Raw genomic sequence first — 21,686 nt, 5'->3', positions numbered from 1 at the left:
CCATCCCATCCCCCTGTCAGCCCTTCCCCCCCTTCTCACTGAGCCCCAGAAACCCTGATTCCATGGCCTACACTCTCCTAATCTGGGCCTCTCCTCTGAGCTGGCTGCCTAAACTGGGCAGTGTCCCTGTAAGCCAGCGGTTCTCTATGCACACAGCTTCCCTTCCCTCCCACAAGCCCACCCTCCACAGGCATTGCCCACTGCGTCTCAGTCTCTTCTGACTCTGCTCCCCAAATCTAACTTACACTCACCCCAAATCCAGCTCCTCCATGGTGCCAGACAGAGCAAGACCTATCATCTGTGGGGCTACTCAAGCCCCTGGTCATCGCCTGCCTCGCCCATCCCCATGCTTCCCTCTACGCTGGATGACGATCCCCAAGTCCTATCAGTTCTAATCCTAGAATGCCCCATGAATCCTCCAATTCTCTCCACCTCCATGGTCTCACCCTGACCTGGTCACCACCAAAGGCTTCCTAACTGGACTCCTGGAATGTTTTTTGCTCCCTTTTCATCCATTCTCCTCACTAAAGCCACAGCCAAACTGGACACATACACCTCTCCTATGCCCAACACAGGCACACACAGACTACTCCTACCCTGGCTTCCTACTGTCCTCAGGATGGGCTCCAACACATTCCCTGCCTCCGAGGCCCCAGCTCCCCATCACCTCCCTGATCTGTCTCCACTCCTGTCCTCAGCTACTTGCAGGCCCTTTGTTTGCCCACTTCTCACTCCCTCTGGCCTCCCAGCCTCTGCAGGAAGTGGCTAATTCCTTGAGGAGTGAATGGGTTGTGCTGAGCCAGGAGGTTTTCCCCACCACTCACAAATGAGCTCAGAACCCCTGTGCTTGCAGCACCAGCTCTGCCTACTGAATGCATTTGAGGGTTGAGAACACAGGGGTCTCTTCCAGCCTGGGAGGACAGTGTGTGTGAGGATGGGGTGTGTGGGGTGGGAGAGAGACCAACCAGTGACAAGGACGATGGTAACAACAATGACCTAACATTTATTCATCTCATACCATAGGCACTATCCCCAGTGCTTCCCAGAGACAAATTCTTTCTTTCTTTCTTTTTTTCTTAAACCCGTATTATTATTATTATTATTTTTGCGGTATGCGGGCCTCTCACTGTTGTGGCCTCTCCCGTTGCGGAGCACAGGCTCCGGACGCGCAGGCTCAGCGGCCATGGCTCACGGGCCCAGCCGCTCCGTGGCATGTGGGATCTTCCCGGACCGGAGCACGAACCCGTGTCCCCTGCATCGGCAGGCGGACTCTCAACCACTGCGCCACCAGGGAAGCCCCGTATGTGATTTTTTAATTGAAGTATAACAAGCCTAGAGAAAAATACAAAATCATAAATGAAGAACTCAATGAAGGTTCACAAAGTGAACACACTGTGAAACCAGCACCCAGATCAAGAAAGTGAGCTTTCTCAGCACAAGGAGCCCCACTCCTGCCCCTTCTTCTCTTGTCGTTCTAGGACACCCACTATCCCAGCTTCTAAAATCATGCATCCACTTTGCCTGTGTTTGAAGTGCAAATAAATGAAACCATACAACCTACATGGTTTTCTGCCTGGCTTCTTATGCCTGGTGTTGTGTTTTAGATTTATCCACATTGTTACATATAGTTGTAGTTTGCTCTTTCTTGTGGCTGTGTAGTAGTCCAGGGTACTTATTTATTCATGTGTTCCATTCTCGATGGGCATCTGGCTGTTCCCAGTTTTTGGTGATTACACAGAGTGCTGTTAACATTTTTGTCCCCGTCTTCCAGACACGCACACTAGTTTGACATCACTGAGTCATAGGATAAGCGTGTTCTAAATCCAGCAGATTCCACCAGGTTTCCCACTAGCTGTGTTCGAGGTTCTGGATTAACTCTAATCCTCAGGACAACCCTCTGCATGTGATGTGGTGGACAGGCGTCTCTTCCCTGCTTGGCAAGCTCCTCACTGTGTGATGCTGGGGCCAGCCTCCTCTACTTGCTGCCCTGACCCCTGGATCTGAGTTTCACAAATCAGAGGCACTGCCTAGGAGTCGGTCTATTCAGGGAAGGCCAGCAGGGTCTGTGGCCCTGGGGTCCAGTGTTGGCAGTGCTGGTGGCATGCTTCAGAGAATATTTTTCCTTGTGTCCTGGACAGCTTTGTTTTGGGCTTTCCACCTTTCCGTTGAGCCTGTGAGAGCTTCCCTATAGCCCTTTAGTAAGCTTCTGGGTTGGTGCTATTGTTTGCAACCAAGAACCTTGACTGATTCAAGGAAGCTGTTTTACTCCCATTTCACAGATGAGGAAACAGAAGCACAGAGAGGTTAGGTATGTTGCCCAAGGCCACACAGCTAGCAGGTGGTGGAGCCGGGATTCAAACCAAGTTTATATCCCATTCAGGGCTTTATGTCTCTATGATAAGTGCGTTCTCATACACTATTCCTACAACTGGAAGTAGGCAGCTAAACGACTCACTCAAGCTCACGCAGTGAATTGAGAAGCCAGGCCCCATGACTCCCACCCCACAGAGCTTCCTGCCCTCAAGCCTGGAGTAGGTGTGGAGCTCCATGCATGTTGACAGGGGAACAGCAGAAGTGTTCATTCATTCATTCATGAACAGTCACTTATTTAACTGACAGCTAAAGTGGGTCAGGCACCGTGCTAGGCACAGCAAAATAGCAGCAAAAAATAGTGAAAAGAATAGAATTTGACATCACAAACACTATGACGTCAGGTGATAAGTGCCATGAGAAACAGGAAAGGGCAGGGAAGTCCTCTGACAGCGACATTTGTGCAGAGACTCTCCTGAAGTGAGCGAGTGAGAAAGACCTGAAGACAGGCAGAGGGGTTGGCCAGGGCCAGGGCCTGGCACAGCCTGGAGTCTGAGGCCTTTCTGGGGCCACAGGAGCCAAGAGCAGCTCATCAGGTCTGGGCTGGAGCTGGGAGTGGGTGACCTGATAGGAAAGGGTTGTAACCCTGAGCACTGCGGCTCAGGGAGAGGCCTGAAAGGATGGCCCACTGCGGGCCACCAACCTGTGCCAGGCACAGCACGATGCCAGGTAGCATCACTGTATCACTTGCCTGTTTGGCACAGACCTTGGATCCAGGGATTTCCTTCCAATCTTGTAACATCATCGTGCACAAGAAACAGCTGGTGGGTTGGTTGGCACTTCATAGGGCCCAGGTAGGCCCCAGTTGGTGGAGAAGAGGCAGGTAGAGGCTGGGAAACTCAGCAAAAAACGAGAAGGAATATCAGCAGAAAACACCCCAGAGTGCACAGTCCAGCATCTGAATGGGAGCCACCTCCTCATGGACCAGCTGTACCTCCCAGACACACAAAAGAAGTTCCAGAAAAGCTGGCTTAGCAATTAGCAGTTCAAATCCTAGCTTGCCTCAGTTAGATAAGCACTTTCCTAGCAAGAAAGGATTACCTTCCAGGCTGTGCATATTGCCATCTTTGGCATGCAGCGACCTCAGGCCTGCCAGCCAGAGTAAGATTCGTGTGGCCTGCGGCCAGCTGGGGAGCCACTGGGAGGCTTGGAGAGGGGTCAAGGGAACGGTGCCCAGTGCCAAGGACTCAGAACTGGGAGGCTGGAGGAAAGCTTCAGTGCCAGGCTGCCCAGGGCAAAGACGGTGATCTTCTGCGGTGGGCGTGCCCTGGGCTTGTGTCTCTTGGCCTCCAGTTTCACTTGCAGCTTGGAAGGGTCTAGGGGTGGGGTACGAGGAGGCTCCTTGCCCCTCCCACCTCAGGGCCCCAGCGGGAAGGGGCACACTGACTCACCAAGCCACAGTTGCCATCAACAGGGCCCCACGCAGGCCAGCAGAGGAGCTAACTGCAGCAGCTGCAGGTGTGACAACCTCCTGGGTTCTCCTTTCTGTTACCACAGGAGAGGTAGGGCCTAGTGGCAGAAGCATCATGGACCACCAGTAACACCCCCAAGCGCCCATCTGGTACCTCCACTTGTCGGTGCCTGAGACAGGCCTGTTGGTAAGTATTTTGAATATCACCTGAGCCTGGGGAGTCAGTGGATCCCAGTCTTTGAAAAATTCACCTGGCTCCCTCTCCTCAGCTGCCGCTAAGGTGCTCAGTCCCTCTGAGGAAGCTTGGGTCGCACTGGGGTGAGGCCCTCACTTCATCCGGCGACTAGCACCACGCCCGCCTCGCATTCGCTTGTACCATGGCCTCCATCTCGGAGCTCACCTGCATCTACTCGGCCCTCATCCTGCACAACTATGAGGTGATGGTCACGGAGGATCAATGCCCTCATTAAACAGCTGCTGTAAATGCTGACCTTTTCTGGCCAGGATTGTTTGCAAAGGCTCTGGCCAATGTCGACATCGGGTGCCTCATCTGCAAGGAAGGGGCTGGTGGGCCTGCCTGTCAGCTGGGGTGGCACCAGCAGGAGGTCCTGCCACCTCCACCACTGCTGCCCCAGCTGAGAAGACAGTGGCAGCGAAGAAAGAAGAGTCTGAGGAGTCTGATGATGACATGGGCTTTGGGCTTTTTGACTGAACCTCTTTTGTAACATGTTCAATAGCTGAACTCTTAAAATAAAAAATGAATATTTACCTGTACCTCCTTTCTGTCATTTCAGCTGTGCCTTTATCCCATGGGTTTGTAAAGGGCATTCATCATCACCAATACAGAAAATAACCCCCAACCTGCCCTCTTGAAAGTGTGGTCCAATCCTAGGTGGGAGGGGAGGGCACCCCTATACCCAAGCACTCTCAGGCCAGGCTGATATCAGAGCTGGAAAAAAATGTAAGGTTTGCTCTTGAGAAAGCCTAAAGATCCCATTTCTCACAGGAAGCGTGGAGTCCCTATAGGAACCCAACCCTCGGCCAGGCCTGCTTGGCCAGAGGCCCTCACCCCCGTCCTGGCCAAATGCTGACTCCTCCCACTATGTCTTTGGGACCTCTCCGTTTCCCCCTGACTCTGGGGGAAGGGAATTCCAGGCTCTGTCCCCCACCCTTCCGGTCCTACCAATCCCAAGCTCGCTCTTCTATGTCTTCAACCTCCTCACTGTAAGGGAAGCTTCACTTTCCAGAGATTCCACCACTTCCCCTACAGCTTTATCCACCGGCGGCCTATAGATATGGGCCACTGGTGGGGCCAGGCCAGTATCCACTGTCCCCATCATCCCTCTGCAGCCCCACCTTTGAGGTCTTCTGCCAGGACTTGAGCACCGCAGACGTCCATCTCTCCTTCCCAGCACCACCAAACCTCTCCCAGCTAATTGCATCTACTTCAGCTCCCATTTCCTCTGCAAAAATCCCAATGATGACAGCAGCCAGTGTTTATGGAGTCCTTTGTGGTCTTCATCAATTCTCAGTTAACCCTCAAACAGCCCCCTAAGGCAGGAGTTATTGGTACCCTTTTATGGATGTGGTCACTGACCTTCCGAAGGCTCTGTACGTCACAGAGCTAGCTTGTGACGCACACTCTTATACAACCACCTTGTGGGTGAGACCCACCCCACCACTAGGCTAGAGCCACCCCTTCCAAGTTCCCTCATTTCGCTGCCTCACTTAGAGGGCTTGGGGTGGAGGGGCAATGGCAAGACCAAGAAAGGTCATCTCTTCTAAGTCCCACCCCTTGGCCTCTCAGCAGGGGCCCTTCCCACTGAAAGTCCTCCATCGACTTAAAGTTGCTCCTCTGTCTAGACTCTCATCTCCCTTTCTCTGCCCACAGGCTGAGTCCTCTTGGCCACATCGCTCGCCCACATGGCTTCAACCACCATCTCTCTGGGCTGGACGTTCATTTCCTCTCTGCCCACTCCCAGGTTCCCAGCTGGCTGGTGGACATCTGCCCCAGATACTCTCAGGCAACGCCAGTGTCACATGTCCACATCCAAACTCTGGTCTTTCTCCCTCGCTCATCCTCTGGTCATGTGGGCTCCACTGTCATCAACTTTGCCTTTCTCCTCTCCCTCATCCTCCACAGGCCATCACCTGGTCCCTCTCTATAGGCTGTTCCCAATGCCATTATCCAGGTTCTTTCCCCAAATGCTGACTGAGCACGGGGCCCTGGAGAGCATAAGCTACAAGTTGCTGTTAGAATGAGTTACCATTTGTCTCAAGTATTCACTCATTCAATAGTTATTTATTGAGAAGTACATACCAGGCACTGGTCATAGCAGCTGGGATACAGCACTGAACAGGAGAGACAAATCCCTGCCTTTGAGGGGCGTACGTCTTAGTGGGGGAGATAAAAACTACAACTCAAACACACAGGACATCAGAGTGCCATGGAAAATGGAGAGGCAGAGCAAGGATGGGGTGGTCTGGGAGGCCTCTCCCTCTACAGAGGATGGCAGGATTGTAGTGGGCTGTCAACCAAGGTCAAATGGAACAGAACTCTTTGAGGAAAGTACACTCAGTTTCAGTAATAAAAATCCAGGGGCTTTGTTTCTTAATCTTTTAAATTGGAAACACTTGTTGCTTCCAGGGATGGGGGTGGGTGCTCCGTGGTTTGGGGGAACAGGGTGAGAGTCTGGCTGAACAGCCTTTTGTCACCTTAAATTTTGAACCACGTGAATTTCCTTTTCAAAACATTAATTCATTGAAATAGGAAAGAACTTGGACAGTCTTCTGGAAAAGATTAATCATTTCCATGGAGCTACTGCCTTATAGGAGGCCTGTTTGTCTATCTGCCAACTGCTGCCAGACATCGCAGATGTAGCATCCTCCAGTGCTCCCTAGTGGGCAACATCTTAACCATGAGATCAGCCATTTGTCCACCTGCAGGCACTGGCCATGTGTACACACAGGTATGTGGACACCAGGCTCACGATGAGGGCAGGAGACTCGGGAAGCTGAAGACCAGGATATTTGCTAGGAGCCGACACCCCCACCCCACCCCAGGTGACTCCCCTACCTCACTGGCTCTTGTCATGGCTATCACACTCTCTCTTGACCTTTATCGTCAGGCACTGATCACAGCTGCATCCTATTTGGAAACCCATGGCCCACACTAAGGATTTAATCCCCTACTAAAGACTGGTCCACGAGACTGGACTTGGCCAGCAGCCTGGTTTCAGCCATACTTCCCTGGTTTCTTTCCTGGTGAAGCTGGGGCCCAAGAGGTCTTCCCTAGGTTGGCTCCATGGAGGTGAAGGTGGTGGGGAGGAAAGGCTGGCTCTGTAAGTGGCAGAGGCCTGAATAACAGGGACTTGAGAACACTCAAGATAGCTGACTTAATCCTTAATGTGACAAGCACAGGACCATGATCTGTGCAGAAAGGTGGGTACACATGGACTGAATGTTTGTGTCCTCTCCCAAATGCGTATGTTGACATCCAATCCCCAATGTGATGGTATTTGGAGATGGGGCCTTTGAGAGGTAATTAGGTTTGGATGAGGTCACAGGGGTGGAGTACCCATGGTGGGATTGGCACCCTTATAAGGGGATGAAGAGCCCAGAGCTTTCTCTTCATTATTTCCGGACAGAGCAAGTATATGGCCCTCTGTGAAACAGGAAGTAGGCCCACACTAGGCACCAAATCTGCTGGCACCTTGATCTTGACCAGCCTGCAGAACTGTGAGAAATGTTTGTTATTTAAGCCACCCAGTCTATGGTATTTTTGTTCTAGCAGCTTGAAGACAGGCTGTTTGGAGCACAGACAGCAGAGCGTGATGGGGTCAGCTGGGGTTGGGAAATGGGTTACTGTCCTTTAAATATTCCATAAAACACAAAGTCACTGACTCTAGCCTCCACAAATTCAGGCTGCCAGTCAGATGCAACCTGAGCACTCAGAGATGCACAGCAGAGACAGCTGCAGGAGGCAGGGCCTCACTGCTCGCAACCTTCAGTGCCCAGAACTGAGCCTAGCATCCACCAGGCACTGAGAAATTGCAGAATGGAGGAATATTAGATTTTTGTCAGTGGCAGTGAACACTGAATTCTGTACCAGTATTCTGTACCACTTCAGGAAATCCTCATTGTAAACCATCCAGGGCCAAGGGCTCCCAAATTCAAACCTGGTCCCTATTTTCATAACCAACATCTCTCAGCAGCAGTATTTGTATCCCTCTCCAAAAAAAGGCCAATGAGGATTTCCTCTTATTTTTCAAAAACGTTTATGGCTTTGCTGATAACAAGCAAGAAAGGCACCTGGATTTGCAGGCAACCTCAAGTAGTTAATGAACAATTACTGTGGCTCATCCAAAGGGATCAAGTGTTCCAAACGAAAGACCAGGCTCAAGTTTTATGTCATTTTTAGAAGCAGTATGAGGGATGATGTTGTGATGCCCACTGCTGGAGTCTCTAGGACTGGTCAGTGGCTTTTGGGAATCACTGGTTTCTGGCAGGCAAAACATTCAAATACTATTCCAGGAAATCCAGAACATGTGGCAGCAATGCGATAAGCCATGAAACAAACTCAAGAAAAACGACTTGATATGTATACGTATAACTGATTCACTTTGCTGCACACCTGAAACTAACACAACATTGTAAATCAACTCTACTCCAATAAAAATTTTAAAAAAAGAAAAAAGAAAACTGACTTGGTTCTAGCTCTGTGACCCTGGACAGAACACTAAACACTTTGGGCTTCTGCTTCCTAACCAGTTCAATGGAGGCATGTGGAGGACCCCCCAGCTCTCTTTGATGCTCTCACTGGCTACCAAGCCAGTTTTTAATCACAGTTTCTGAGAAGCTACCTATACTTTTTGAGGTTTCCTTATCCATAAGAAAGAAAATAAAATTGGGAGAAGCCATCTTGAGCAGTGAAAAAAAATGAACTGTGGATTTAGGCAAACAGACAGTCTCAATTCTTGGCCCTTGTGACCTAAAGCAGGTTACTTGACCTCTCTGAGTCTTACTTTCTTGACTTGCAAAATGGAGATGATAGTGTCTGTTGTAAGGATTGTGGAAGGATCTCGCTCATGCCACCTTACAGGAGGTGCAAAATAAATATCGTTTTCCTTCTTTGTTCCCTATATCACTTTCAGCAAATGTGAGAGGGATGTGAATATACTGAAATGTCTGTTAAAAATAAAAATTAAACTCTTTAAAAGAATATCAGAGGTTTTAACATCAGATAGATATATAAACCTACATTTCCCTCTTCCAACATAAGAGGGCCTACATTCTGATCAACACTGCCCATCTCTAAGGTTATCAGAGATGTTCCAAAAGACTGAGGTTAAGAGGCTACAGGGAGCAAAAGGCACCAAGCACAGGAAGCATTATTCAAAGTGGGAAAAGATGTGGTCCTGACCATGGTCCTGCCGGGCACCATCTCAGATGGGCTCTGCGACAGCATCAGGAGGCCTGAGGAAACAGTTTGGGCCACTGGCCAGCAGGCACGAAAAGTCCCCAGGCCGGGAGACTTTACCATGATGGTGCAGCGAGCTCCCTAATCTCAAGGCAGCTCAACATCATACCCGAGACCTGGCCCCAAGGCAGCGCAGGAGTAAGAGGCACTACTTCAAGGAGCAGCTTCAGCTCTTAAGTTAACCATAGGAAGAAAGGCTCTTACCGAGTGTAAACATTTACAGGTTTCCACAGCTAGCTCTAGGGGACTGTCATCTGAGGGGAACAGGGCGTGCCCAGAGTAAGCACAGGCAGGGACCCCTCGCACACTGGGGAGAAGATGCTGCACTGCCACCGGTTTCAGCCAGCAGGATGCCCGTGTCCCCAGCCTTCCCCTGTGCCAGGTCCAGAACACATGACCCCAGCTCAGGCTCTCATGCTCCAGAAGCTGGTGTAGACAGCAGCGGGTTTCCTGTACAAAGAAGACTCATCATTCATAACACAGCAACTGACCCGTCTGCTACTCGGAAGGAGAATGTATTTTAAACCTGGAAGAGTCATAATTCTTAGATGTTCCACATGTTGTCAGCTTTGCTTTCTACAGACACAGGGCCCCTCCCCTTTGAGGGGGACCCCTCTGGCTGTGGGGGGGTGCCCTCCCTATTGGCAGAAATGTGGGGGGCAGGCAAACAACAGGCTTATGATTTGGATCGTGTCCTGCACATAAACACCTGGGAGAGCAGGGCCAGGACTGTGGCAGTGGGGAGTGTATGCTGCAGGAGGTGGTGATGAGACAGCGTGGCTATACAAAAGGATTCTGGGTGTGCCAACTCTAGTAGAGTCAGTAGGCAACTCTGGATCTCATAACATCCTACCCTTGTTTGCCACTCACCACATCCCCACATCTAGAGGGTCAGCCTTTTTCTAGCTATGGCACCTCACCAGGAAAGTCAATGCTGCAGGACCTCAGGGAGCCTCGTGGTGCTAAAGTTGAAGACTCACGTCAGAAAACATCCTCGTGGTGGGGTTCTGGGAGCAGGGGGGCCTCTCACTACAGTCTGCAATCCCTGGGAGTGGCTGCACGTGGCAGGTAAAGGGGGCGAGTGGCTTGGGCACCTGACCCCTACTGAGGAAGTCAGGGCCCCTCACATCTGCAGTGGCTGTGTGTACAAGAGACAGGCAAGGCCGCACATGTGAGAAGCAAGCACACAGGCTGCCAGTGGACACAGGACTCCTTCCCACTTCGGGACAGCAGGGGCCACGGCCCGAGGCAGGACTCCTCTAGGGCACAGAGCGGGCTTTGCTGCAGAACTGGCTCAGCTTTGCTGGTTCCAAGGACTCAGTTCAGCCATCTTCCACTCTTAGACAAACTGGGACAGGTTGGGGACTTTGATGTTGAGATCGCCAATGTTGATATTCCGAGGCATCTCCGGCAGGTTGATGTTTTTCACAGCGGACACGGCCCGGGCGGGCGCTGCTGAAAGGCCACCCTGGGGAGACGTTAAGGTGGGTATGAGAGAAACCCTCAGTGTCATCTGCTTAAGGCTTAAATAAAAACAAGTGAAAGAGGGCTAGAAAATGTCCAAACCGAGCACATGCAATGCACATTTTGATTTTTCCCTCCTTATGCCTCAAAGGTGGCCAACACAACAATCTTTAGGTTAGTAGGTTCTACAGTACAGGGACCCAATCTGCACTCCTAAAGGTGGGTGGTGTCTTATGCAGTTTTATAGCCCCAGTGCCAACAGTGCCTGGCACACAGTAGGTGTTCAGTAGATGCCTGTTGAAATAACCAAGGAAGTTTAACCAAGTCATGTTCAGCAACAGGTTTATGAAACAAAATTAAACAAAACCCTTTCCTCAAGAGACTGAAGACTCTTACAGAGGAGTGCAGTCACAGGGAAATTCTTAAAAGGGAAAAGGAATGTCACAGCTTAGGACAACCGCTTGCCAACTAATACCATGGAATGGACAAGAGCTGGCTTTGGAAATGTCATGTGGCCACAAGACGGGAAGAAGGACACGTAGGAGGTGGAATGTACCCACAGACACAGAAGGTCTGGGAGCAACAGAGAGGAAAGGTGCCTGCGGTCAGCCCTCACTCTCCAGGCTCGGCCCCAGTGTGCGGAGAGGGGGAGAAGTCGACGAGGATGTTCTCAAAACCATTTCGTCCTTCTTGACTACTTTTCAGGATCCTGACTCCAATTCCACCCTCGCCCAGCAAGTCTCCATTGCTTCTAGTTTCCAAACCCCTTGCCTCTGACTCACTTACTATTCCTGGAAGCTTCCCAGCCTACATTTCTAAGAGAACTATAGTTGCCACAATAGCTGTGGTCTGGAAAAGCTTCTTCAGCAGGACTGCCAGTCCTCACAGGAAGCATTCCTGGTTTCGCAAGACCAAGTTCCGTTACACAAAGCAATGAAGCTCTTTAAGACACTCAGATAATTGAAGAGGTAATTTGTTCTGCTTGTTCTGCCACGTGTGAAGGTGTATGCTTGTAACCTCTACTCCCTGGTAAGGCTGACGAAGGTGACGGAGACCTCAGGGGAAAAGGATGGAAATTTACTGTGAGCATTTGTATCAAACTCAGCACTATGTGGGGGTGGACCTGGGGTATGCTATTTTCAAACTCAGCCCAAACTCTACTGTAGCTTTTTATAAGGCTAACTGGAAATAAGGAAATTGGCAACTCTGAGGTCTGAAACCACGAGAAGTGCCTGCTGGGAGACCACTCATAGGCACACAAACTAACAAACCACACTGGAATCGGAGACGGGGATTCTGGGTCCCTCCAGGGAACACGTGGCTTTGAAGGAGGAATTAGAAACCACAAACATTGGCCATAACCTCCCAAGCCAGAAGCTGTTTGCCTTCCCGTGCCACCTGGCTTTTACATTCACACTTTTAGCCTTTTTCTTACCTTTTTAATCTTCATGGCTGGCCTTCAAACCAATGAGTTTCGACAGACTCAAGGAAGAAAGAGGATGAGTAGAAAACCCTGCTAAGGATCCACAGCAACCCAAACCCACACATTAGCCATTCCTCCTTCTGCCCACGTCTTCTCTAACCAGCCAGGGCAAAATTACAGCTGCATCTCACCTCGGATTTCTCCAGCCTGTTCTGAGCTTCAATCTGAGCCACAATTTCATTCATGTTTGTTTCCAACACCATCCCACCCATCACCACCTCCTGAAGAATGTAGTGCACCTGAAGGGGAAACAAAAATAAGAAGGGTTAGAGCCCTTTGTGGGAGTGACAGTGTGGACCCAAAGGAAACCTTGTGGGCTTTCTTGTAGCAGCAGGGTGGTCATACTTGACACTGGCACCTGATTCATAACAAATGTCTCAGAGACCACAGGGGATTCCCCCCCACATCCCGGCATATCAAGACACAAATCTCTTTCAAAAGCAGTGCAGAAGGGCCTGGCTACACACAAGGTGGTGGCTGAGAGCACAGGCTTCATTTGAAGTTAGACTGTGTTTAAATTTCAGCTCTGCTCTTTGTTATTAGCTGGCTGACCTTGGGCAAATCATCCTTTCAGTGCTTCAGCTTCCTTCCAGGATTGTGGTGAGGGCTGAAGGAGACAACCTGTGTGAAGCACCTACCCAGTGTCTGGCACACATTGGGTTCTAAAAAAATAATGATGCCTTTCATTACTAGTGTTATCATCATAAACACCGACTGGCATTAAGTCAGTCCAGCTATGACAGAACAATTCCTGTCCACGCACATTTCCATGTGAAATATGTTATCCCCCAGGCTTCATAAGATCCTCCAGTCTGTGCTCTGCTGGAGGCAAAACAGGCCTGTTTCTTGGCACCCGTCCTCATCCCATATCTTCCAGCTTTAGATGAGAAACCATGTTCAGGGTGAATACTTTTTTGGTCATGAGGCTCACACGTGGGCCTTCCATCTAGCTAGTACTTCTCCCAACAAAGTGGAGTCTCAGACTGCTGTGACAGCCGACTATTGCGCTGACTAAACCACTCTATCCCACAGTGGCAGGAAAGCTGCCATGGGAAGCCCCAGGTGGGTCAAGGTGCCCACTGGGGTATGTAAGGGGTGGTACTTCATATTTCAAATCAAGTCCTATCGACATGGCCTTCAAAGCACTTTCAATTAAGTTGGAAAGAGAGCAAGTACCACTTTGTATTGTTAACCAATTGCCAGATTAGTGGGATAGTCCTACAGGAGGTCAGAGAAGGAAGAGAGCAGTGGCTAGAGAGACCAGAGCCAGTTTCACCGAGACAGTGAGAGAACTGAAGCTGGGTCTGCCATCAGAGAAGCAGGGAGGAGGATTTCAGGTGAAAGGCACTGGAGGAAGCAATTCAGCTGGTGTATGGTCTGAGGAGCACCTGGGTCTGGCTAGAAGGTCAGGTTTATGCAAAAGAGAGGCTGAGGATGATGCTGAGAAGGTAGTTTGGGTCTAAGGCAAGGTCTCTCAACTTGGGCACTATTGCCATCTGGGGCTGGAGGGTCTTCTATTGTGGGGAGCTGTCCCGTGCATCGCAGCATGTTTAGCAGTATCCCTGGCTCTGCGCGCTAGATTCCTGTAGCACTCCTTCACCTGTGACAACAAAAACATCTCCACACATGATCAAATATCTCCGGGGGAAAAAACTGTCTTCAGCTGAGACCCTATTGGCGTAAAGTCCAGACTAAACTATGGAGGATTTGAGGGCCAATATACTCCACAGGCTATGGACAGTCAAGAAAAAAGACATGTCTGCAAGTTTGTACACGTGTATTTTTGACACATGAAGTTTTCTGACACATCAGTTCTCCATATTTTGCCTATAATAAGTGAGGGGAATACACTAACAGATGTAACTAGGGTATTTCTTCTGACCTCGAGAAGGGAGTGTAATAAAGCATACATTCAAATACAAATAAAATATGTTTGCTTACATTAATTAAGCCTTATTAACCACTTTTATGTCTACATATACACTCACATGAGGTGTTTTAAAATTTTACACAATATGAACTATTTCATTATCTATATGCAATGGCAATTTAATAGTGAAACTCTCATATACAGATAATTTACAAAATGTTAAACAAGACTGGTCTTAAAATTATGCCCTGGGGGACTACACTGTTTATACTTCCCCATCAAGAAATAGGCTTCCAAAAATAGTATTGTGTTTCCTTAAAAAATTAAAAATAGAATTACCATATTACTTCTGGGTTTATACCCAAAAGAATTGAAAAGAAGGATTCAAAGAGATATTTTTATACCTATCTTCATAGCAGCATTATTCACAATAGCCAAAAGTAGGAAGCAACGCAAGTGTCCATCAATGGATGAACAGATAAACAAAATGTGGAATATACATGCAATGGAATATTATTCAGAAAATTCTGAAACATGCTACAACATGGATGAACCTTGAGGATATTATGCTAAGTGAAATAAGCCAGACATAAAAGGACAAATATAGTATAATTCCATTTATATAAGGTACCTAGTAGTCAAAATCATAGAGGCAGAAAGTAGAACGGTGGTTGCCAGGGACTGAGGGGAGGAGGGAACGGGGAGTGTTGTTTAATGGGTATAGAGTTTCAGTTTTGCAAGATGAAGAGCTCTGGAGATGGGCTGTACAAAAATGTGAACACATTTAACACTACTGAACAGTACATTTAAAAATGAAGACAGTAAACTTTATGTTATGTAAATGTTACCACAATTTTAAAAAATAGGTCTCTATACCAGTACTCCTAGTATTTACTCCTTTTGTTTAATGAACCCCTTTTTCATGGGGGAAGTAGTACTTGTTGAGCATCTACTATGTGCTGAGCACTTTATACGTAACTTATTTTAATTTTATAACATCCATCTGAGGTAAAACGATACATGGAAAAGTCAATAAACTATCCCAATGTCACATATTTAGTAGCAGAACTGATCACTGAATCTAGGTCTGTCTGACTCCAGAGCTCATGTTCTACCCTTTCCACCATACTCCCTCCTCAAAATCCCAAACTAAGTCTTCCACCCTCTTCATCTGAACAGGGTGTGTCAAAGGTCTAGTAGAAAGTCTTCCATGCTTTATCCCCAAGGCCTAGAACAATGCCCAGTGTGGAGTAGGCATGTTGAATGAATAAAAGGTTTTTTTTTTTTTTTTTGCTGTACGCGGGCCTCTCACTGTTGTGGCCTCTCCCGTTGCAGAGCACAGGCTCTGGACGCGCAGGCTCAGCAGCCATGGCTCACGGGCCTAGCCATTCCGTGGCATGTGGGATCTTCCTGGACCGGGGCACGAACCCGCGTCCCCTGCATCAGCAGGCGGACTCTCAACCACTGCGCCACCAGGGAAGCCCAATAAAAGGCTTTTCATAAGTCTGAAAAGCATCTTCATAGCATCTTCCGTGGGCTTCAGGTGCTTAAAAGATGGATGACAGTGTGGTGGTGGAGGCTTTATGGAGAAGGTGTAGTAAAAGGCCTAACAGAGGATATCATGGGGACCAGCAGTTGGTTAATAGATAGTGTCAGTTAAGACTTTTGATTTGAACACTGCATCATGAAGTCATAATTTTTAAATGCTATTCAAAATGTGTTTCAAGTGCAAAAAAGGAGAAATAAATAAAAATGCAAACTCCATTTTCAACAAAATTAGAAGATAACCACAGGGCTTCCCTGGTGGCACAGTGGTTAAGAATCCGCCTGCCAATGCAGGGGACACGGGTTCGAGCTCTGGTCCGGGAAGATCCCACATGCTGTGGAGCAACTAAGCCCATGCGCCACAACTACTTAGCCTGCGCTCTAGAGCCCGCATGCCACAACTGCTGAAGCCCATGTGCCTAGAACCTGTGCTCTGCAACAAGAGAAGCCACGACAATGAGAAGTCCGCACACTACAACGAAGAGTAGCCCCCGCTCGCCGCAACTAGAGAAAGCTTGCGCACAGCAACAAAGACCCAACACAGCCAAAAATTAAAAAATAAATAAATACATTAAAAAAAAAAGGAGATAACCACAATCCCAGGCGCCAATAGGTGTAAAAGCTGTCAAAAGCAGGGAGCTCAAGCAAGGGCTCTTTTCCTTTTGAGAAGAAGAAAGGATGCTACCGAGAGAGGACACGGGAGCTGGAGAGCTCAGGAAGATCTGCAAAAATATATTTTTTGTAGGTAAAGAACACACCCTCTGGGACCAAACAGATTCCTTGTTTTTGGAAGACAGGAACTTCCTTGGACGTGGAGTTGGGGCTAAATGAGAAACCACCCAAACAAGCTCTATTTGCCTCACAGAGCCAGTCTCTGTGGCAGCAGAGAAGATAGCCTTTGCATGGTGGAAAAATTGCAGACACCCACCTCTCTTGGCTAGGTAGAAATAAAGGGTAAAGGAACTCACCCGGAACCTGAAATCATGAGAACAACTGCAGCCAGCCTGGAACACAGACTTGGGACCTCCCCTAAACAAGCATCCCGCAAATAGCTGGTTCCTGAAAAACTCACCTATTTAAAGATGAGTTATAAAAATGAAATCTGCACAGGATCTATATAAAGATGAAACAAGAAAAAAATTAGGAAAGAAACAGGAAACCCAAAGGGAAGACTAAGACTACACACCAGAAAAATGCTGTGATACAGCAGATAAAATGTAATAAAATACTTTACAAAACTGAAAAAAAAAAAAACTATGAAGCAAGAGCTCAAAGCAGAAGTGGGAGAGGCAGGGAGACAAGAAGAAGAGAAGACATAAGTGGAAGGGAAAAAACATACAGAAAAGAAGATGAAACTGAAGGAAGAAAAGGCAGGAGAGACTGCTGAAAATATAGGGAGGAACAAAAAGGGGAGAAATTTTTAAAAAGCAACTAAAATGAAATGAAAAAAGAATTAAAAGGAATAAGGAGAAAATGAGTTACAGAAGACAGCAAAGGAGATATAACATATGCAAAAAAGAAAACTGCAACATAGAAACAGAACAAATATGTAAAGACTCAGTTCATAAAGATGATGTAAAAATATAATTCAAGATGTTCTTGAAAGGGCACATTGTATCGCAGGGAAAAACTGACCCAGAACAGTCAGTGCCAAGATAGACTTTGAAGGTAAGATTTCTCAATTTCTGCAACCAGGCAAAAAGATCAAATCACTTAAAAGAGGGACAAAATCTTGAAAATTTCAACGGTAAAATTCAATGCTAGCAGAAAAAGGAGCAATACTTACAAAACTTCCCAAGGAGACAAAGGGTAACCCAAGAATTTTACACCTAGGTGACTGTCAATCAAGAGTAACAGAATAGGAAATATTGTTCCCATGAGTCTTTTTTGAGGAATCTACAGAAGAAAACACTTCTGCTAACCAAGAGGTGACTGGAAAAATCGTGGCAGAAAGACTGGCGGTTAGCACTGAATCCCCTTAATGGTAGGACTAAGACAAATGGGATTAGAGTGACAACAGAATGCCCATGCTATATGTTTTGACAATGTAGAAAGCTACAGCTAGCCAAAAATTAGGAAGACGGGGGAAAAAAAGAGGGAGGCAGAATAATAACACTGTTTTCCTTACCCTCAATGGATAGCATTTAAAACCGACAACTCATGTAATAAAGATAAGTTATTTTGACTTTTATTGTGACTTTTTCCCCAATGTCCAAGCCCATAATCATCTGCTATAAACACTACCTTGAGAGCCATCAAATTTTTGATGTAGAGCCCAAAAGATCTTTTCTGCTAGCTAGAGATCTATGCCTTTTTTCTTGTATAAAATTCACTCATAATGTATCATCCACAATTTCCAGTTTCTCTAAAGGAGAGGGAGAACTCAGACTCCTGTGAAACAGGAAGCACAGAATTTTTCTAGATTTTAAGAGTCCTCCACCTCTAGTCTCCTACAGTTATCCTGTCCAAACCTCATTCAACTTCATTTCCTTTTTTAAGTAACTTGCCTTTCCAATGCAAGTTACTTTGCCTTTCCAAAGCAAGTTAAGTTTTCATAGAACAAGTCTCTTTCCTCACTCATGGTTTAGCTGTATATTATTAATTAAGTTACTTATTTACAATACCAATATAACTAGCATCAACAGGTCTGAAACAATCACAACTGACCTTTGGTAAGCACAGTGACTCGTGCAGTGTAAATGAGCAAAGGATGAGCAACTAGGGATTAGCTCACCAGCTGCCCATGTTAACCTGACAAGTCAGTGAAGACTTCCTTCCACTGACTATGAAGTGGACCATGTAAGATGGGTGACATTTCTTTGAGTGGAGATAGAGGGGCCTTGAGAAAGCTGGAGGTTGCCAAGCATGAGTGTGGGGAGAAGGCAGCCAAGAATCAATACCAAACTCATGTACTTAAAAAACTAGAAAAAAGGGCTTCCCTGGTGGCGCAGTGGTTGAGAGTCTGCCTGCCGATGCAGAGGACACGGGCTCGTGCCCTGGTCCAGGAGGATCCCACATGCCGCGGAGCGGCTGGGCCCGTGAGCCATGGCCGCTGAGCCTGTGCTCCGCAACGGGAGAGACCACAACAGTGACAGGCCCGCGTACCGGAAAAAAAAAAAAAAAAAAAAAAACCTAGAAAAAAGAGATCACAAAGAATGGTTCTGTTAAATGACAGGAGCTGACTGATGGACTGATCTTAAGGATGCTAGCAGAAATGTAGGTAAGTACCTCAGAGAACACTGAGGGTTAAAGGATCAAACCAACAAACCAACTGATATGGGGGAAAAAGAAATCTGAAACCTGAGTCATGTAGGTAGCAATAAAAACCACAAGAACAGAAGATAGCAAAGAGGTAAAGGTCCTCAAGAGCCCTAAACCCAGCTTAACGCAGTGTGCACTGAACAAATATCAATTATCAAGTAATAGTAATTCATAGCTCTCTAGCAAAATTCATTCAGAAGTGTTTAAACAAAAGTGCTACTGATTTCTTAGTTCCTGGCAAATCCCCTGGTAATTTGACCCAAGAGTAATCACAACAGGGAAGAGTTTAATCTGAATAAAAAGATTAAGATAACCCTAATAAACAAATAGGTTATCTTGATGTGAGGGGAAGGCAACAGAGGAAATACTTTGGGTGATGAATCTGAAATGTTAACAGGTAAAATGCTGGTTGGAAACTGTGTTTTACAAGATCAAGATACATAAATTTATGGCCACACTTTAATGAGTAAAAGTTGGTATTTATAATTCTGTCTCTTAAAACCCCTTAAAGGGACTTCCCTGGTGGTCCAGTGGGTAAAACTCTGCACTCCCAATGCAGGGGGCCTGGATTCGATCCCTGATCGGGGAATTAGATCCCACATGCATGCCACAACTAAGAAGTCCGCATGCCACAAGAAAGATCCCACATGCCGCAACTAAGACCTGGAGCAGCCAAAATTTAAAAAGTAAATTAATTAAAGAGAAAAACAACAACCCTCAAAACAGTCAAAAAGTAGGAATGATTACCAGTCAAGATGTCTATTCCTCTGAAGGCAGTCTAACCTGCTATCGAGACTATTCTCTCCTCCCCACACATCTGGACATCCGTCTCCTTCATTTTTCTTTTCCAGGAAGCTGTCACATCATCCTCCCTCTGTTGAAGGTACTTGCTTCTATAACTGGATCCACTGGGCATCCAATGTGGCCCCTGTATTCTTTTCTGTCAGTATAAGCTAACTGTTTGAGACCTTCCCCATCTCATTCCCTAGAGGCAATATGAAATGTCCTGATCAGGATAGAGACCTATAAGTTTGTACCCTGGGCTCCCTCAGGAAGTGTTCCTGTGACCCAGTTTACTAACAGATGAAATAAGAATAAATCTGGTGCATGTTGAGCATTCAATAGAGCTTAGGTACAGCTTTGGGACTCCTGGAAGGTGTGACTCTCCTGTTCTGAAGAGCTTGAATCAGAGGTTCTGTGCCAACAAAGGCTTGGTAAGCAGTTCCACTGTGAAAATGCACAGAAAGGTGAAAATAACACTGGGAAGCATCGAAGGAGAGAGTTAAATGACTGTTTAACCTGCTGGGACTTCCTGATGGAAAGAAAGCACTTCTCTAATTGAACAAGGGCTTGTAATGCTGATGACTCTGCTGAGAATTGCTAATACTAACCCTCACTACCTTCTACCATTCTTCATGCTGATCCTGTTAAGCAGTTCTGTAAAAATCAGAGACTGCAAAACCATTCTTCCAAGATTTGAGGTGATGAATACTTAAGACTTGGGCCGAGTAAATTCAAGAAAGACTAAGGACCTCTCTAGGCTAAGATAATCACCCTCTTCTCAGTGAGACTGCTGTGCCTAGTATGCCTCTCTCCTGAGGCACTCAATTCAGTGCACTGTCATATTTTTCACTTGTCTGTTCTTCTCCTCCACCATGATTTTCCTTGAAGGCAAAATCTATGTCATATTCTTCTCTGGGTCTCCAGTGCCAAGCACAGCGGTACTTCATAAATCTGGCTGCATGGATGAAAGAGGCTCATCTGGTTCACAAGTTCTGATTTTGAGGAGACACAGGCCTTTTGAGTTGGCCTGGCTTCCCATTCTGGCACTGAGAAGAACACTCTAACTGCCTGGGACACAAGAGTTAACCTCCACAGATAAAAGTGGGTTAAAATGAGCTTGCTCGTTTCGTGTCAGGATTGATACAGTCTAAAAGGGAAAATAAAAGTGTCACTTCAAGGACAGAGGTGCTCCTTAGGGACACAGCTCTGGAACTACAGGGAGTGGAGACAAGTCAGTTTCAACAAACCTGTCCAAGAATAGAGGATTCCAGGATCTTCAAAAGTTCATCCTTGGTTATGTTTCTCACTGAAGATAAAAAAGTTCTGAATCCAATCCCAGGTCAACAGAAGCCATCACTGTCTATGGCTGTTAGCATAACTGATGCCATCTTGGGCACATACAGTTCCTCCTGTCCTTCTGCTGATCCTACCCGGGACTGTACTGTGCAGTAATCACTTCTCTGTTGTCAGGGGATTGGTATGTAATAGATATTGTTTAATAATCATTCTGACCAGGTGGCCTCTATGCTCTGTTAGTTCCCAAACAACGATGAAGACCTTTGCTGACATATACCTGGTTACCCATGAGACTAGTAACCCATTCATAAATCTTGACTTAGGAATGCATGTCCCATTTCCAAGCACATACCCCCCTACACTAGGTTAACTATGAAACTGTCCCAAGGGCCCCTCGGCAGTGTGGAGTGTAGCTGCAAATGCTTCCAGATCACTGCCTGATCCCACCCTGTGAGTGAATTACCCTATAATAAACTGATCCATCGATTATATAGAGCTGCCTGTCTTGTCTTTCAGTCTCAAGATACCTTCTCAGTTCACTGGGCACTTTTCGTTCCCTCTGTCCTCCAGCAATCACTAAAAGCAAACTGACCTGGAGCCTGAAGATAACAAACATCACTCTTTTTCCTCCAGTAAAAATACAGTCTCCAGACATTGCTGGCTATGTTCCAAAAGTTTATTTTTAAATATTAAAGTTACAGTGTATTTTTCTATATTTATAATA

The 21,686-nt window shown here is 47.0% G+C and overlaps 1 protein-coding gene and 1 pseudogene across 2 annotated transcripts in view; one reads left to right on the top strand and one right to left on the bottom strand.

Moving 5' to 3' along the window:
• The first annotated feature begins 1,291 nt into the window (after positions 1-1,291).
• LOC113610880 (60S acidic ribosomal protein P1 pseudogene) lies at positions 1,292-4,589 on the top strand (annotated as a pseudogene).
• A 5,180-nt stretch (positions 4,590-9,769) lies between these two features.
• The window catches only part of AP3S2 (adaptor related protein complex 3 subunit sigma 2), a 57,765-nt gene continuing 45,848 nt past the window's right edge, over positions 9,770-21,686 (bottom strand). The window contains exons 5-6 of one of the 2 annotated variants that reach the window (XM_027089373.1): positions 12,339-12,446; positions 9,770-10,728 (exon numbers count right to left, since the gene is read on the bottom strand). In XM_027089373.1, coding sequence (XP_026945174.1) covers positions 10,600-10,728; positions 12,339-12,446 — 237 coding nt within the window. In that variant the 3' untranslated portion in view covers positions 9,770-10,599. Of the gene's footprint in view, positions 10,729-12,337; positions 12,447-21,686 lie in introns of those variants that run through there. The other variant, XM_027089376.1, reaches the window with a different exon arrangement.

This window comes from Aethalodelphis obliquidens, unplaced genomic scaffold, assembly GCF_003676395.1.
Source record: "Aethalodelphis obliquidens isolate GAN/ISIS:26980383/991018 unplaced genomic scaffold, ASM367639v1 scaffold65, whole genome shotgun sequence".
Lineage (NCBI taxonomy): Eukaryota > Metazoa > Chordata > Mammalia > Artiodactyla > Delphinidae > Aethalodelphis > Aethalodelphis obliquidens.
This window is presented reverse-complemented; position numbering and strand designations above follow the sequence as displayed.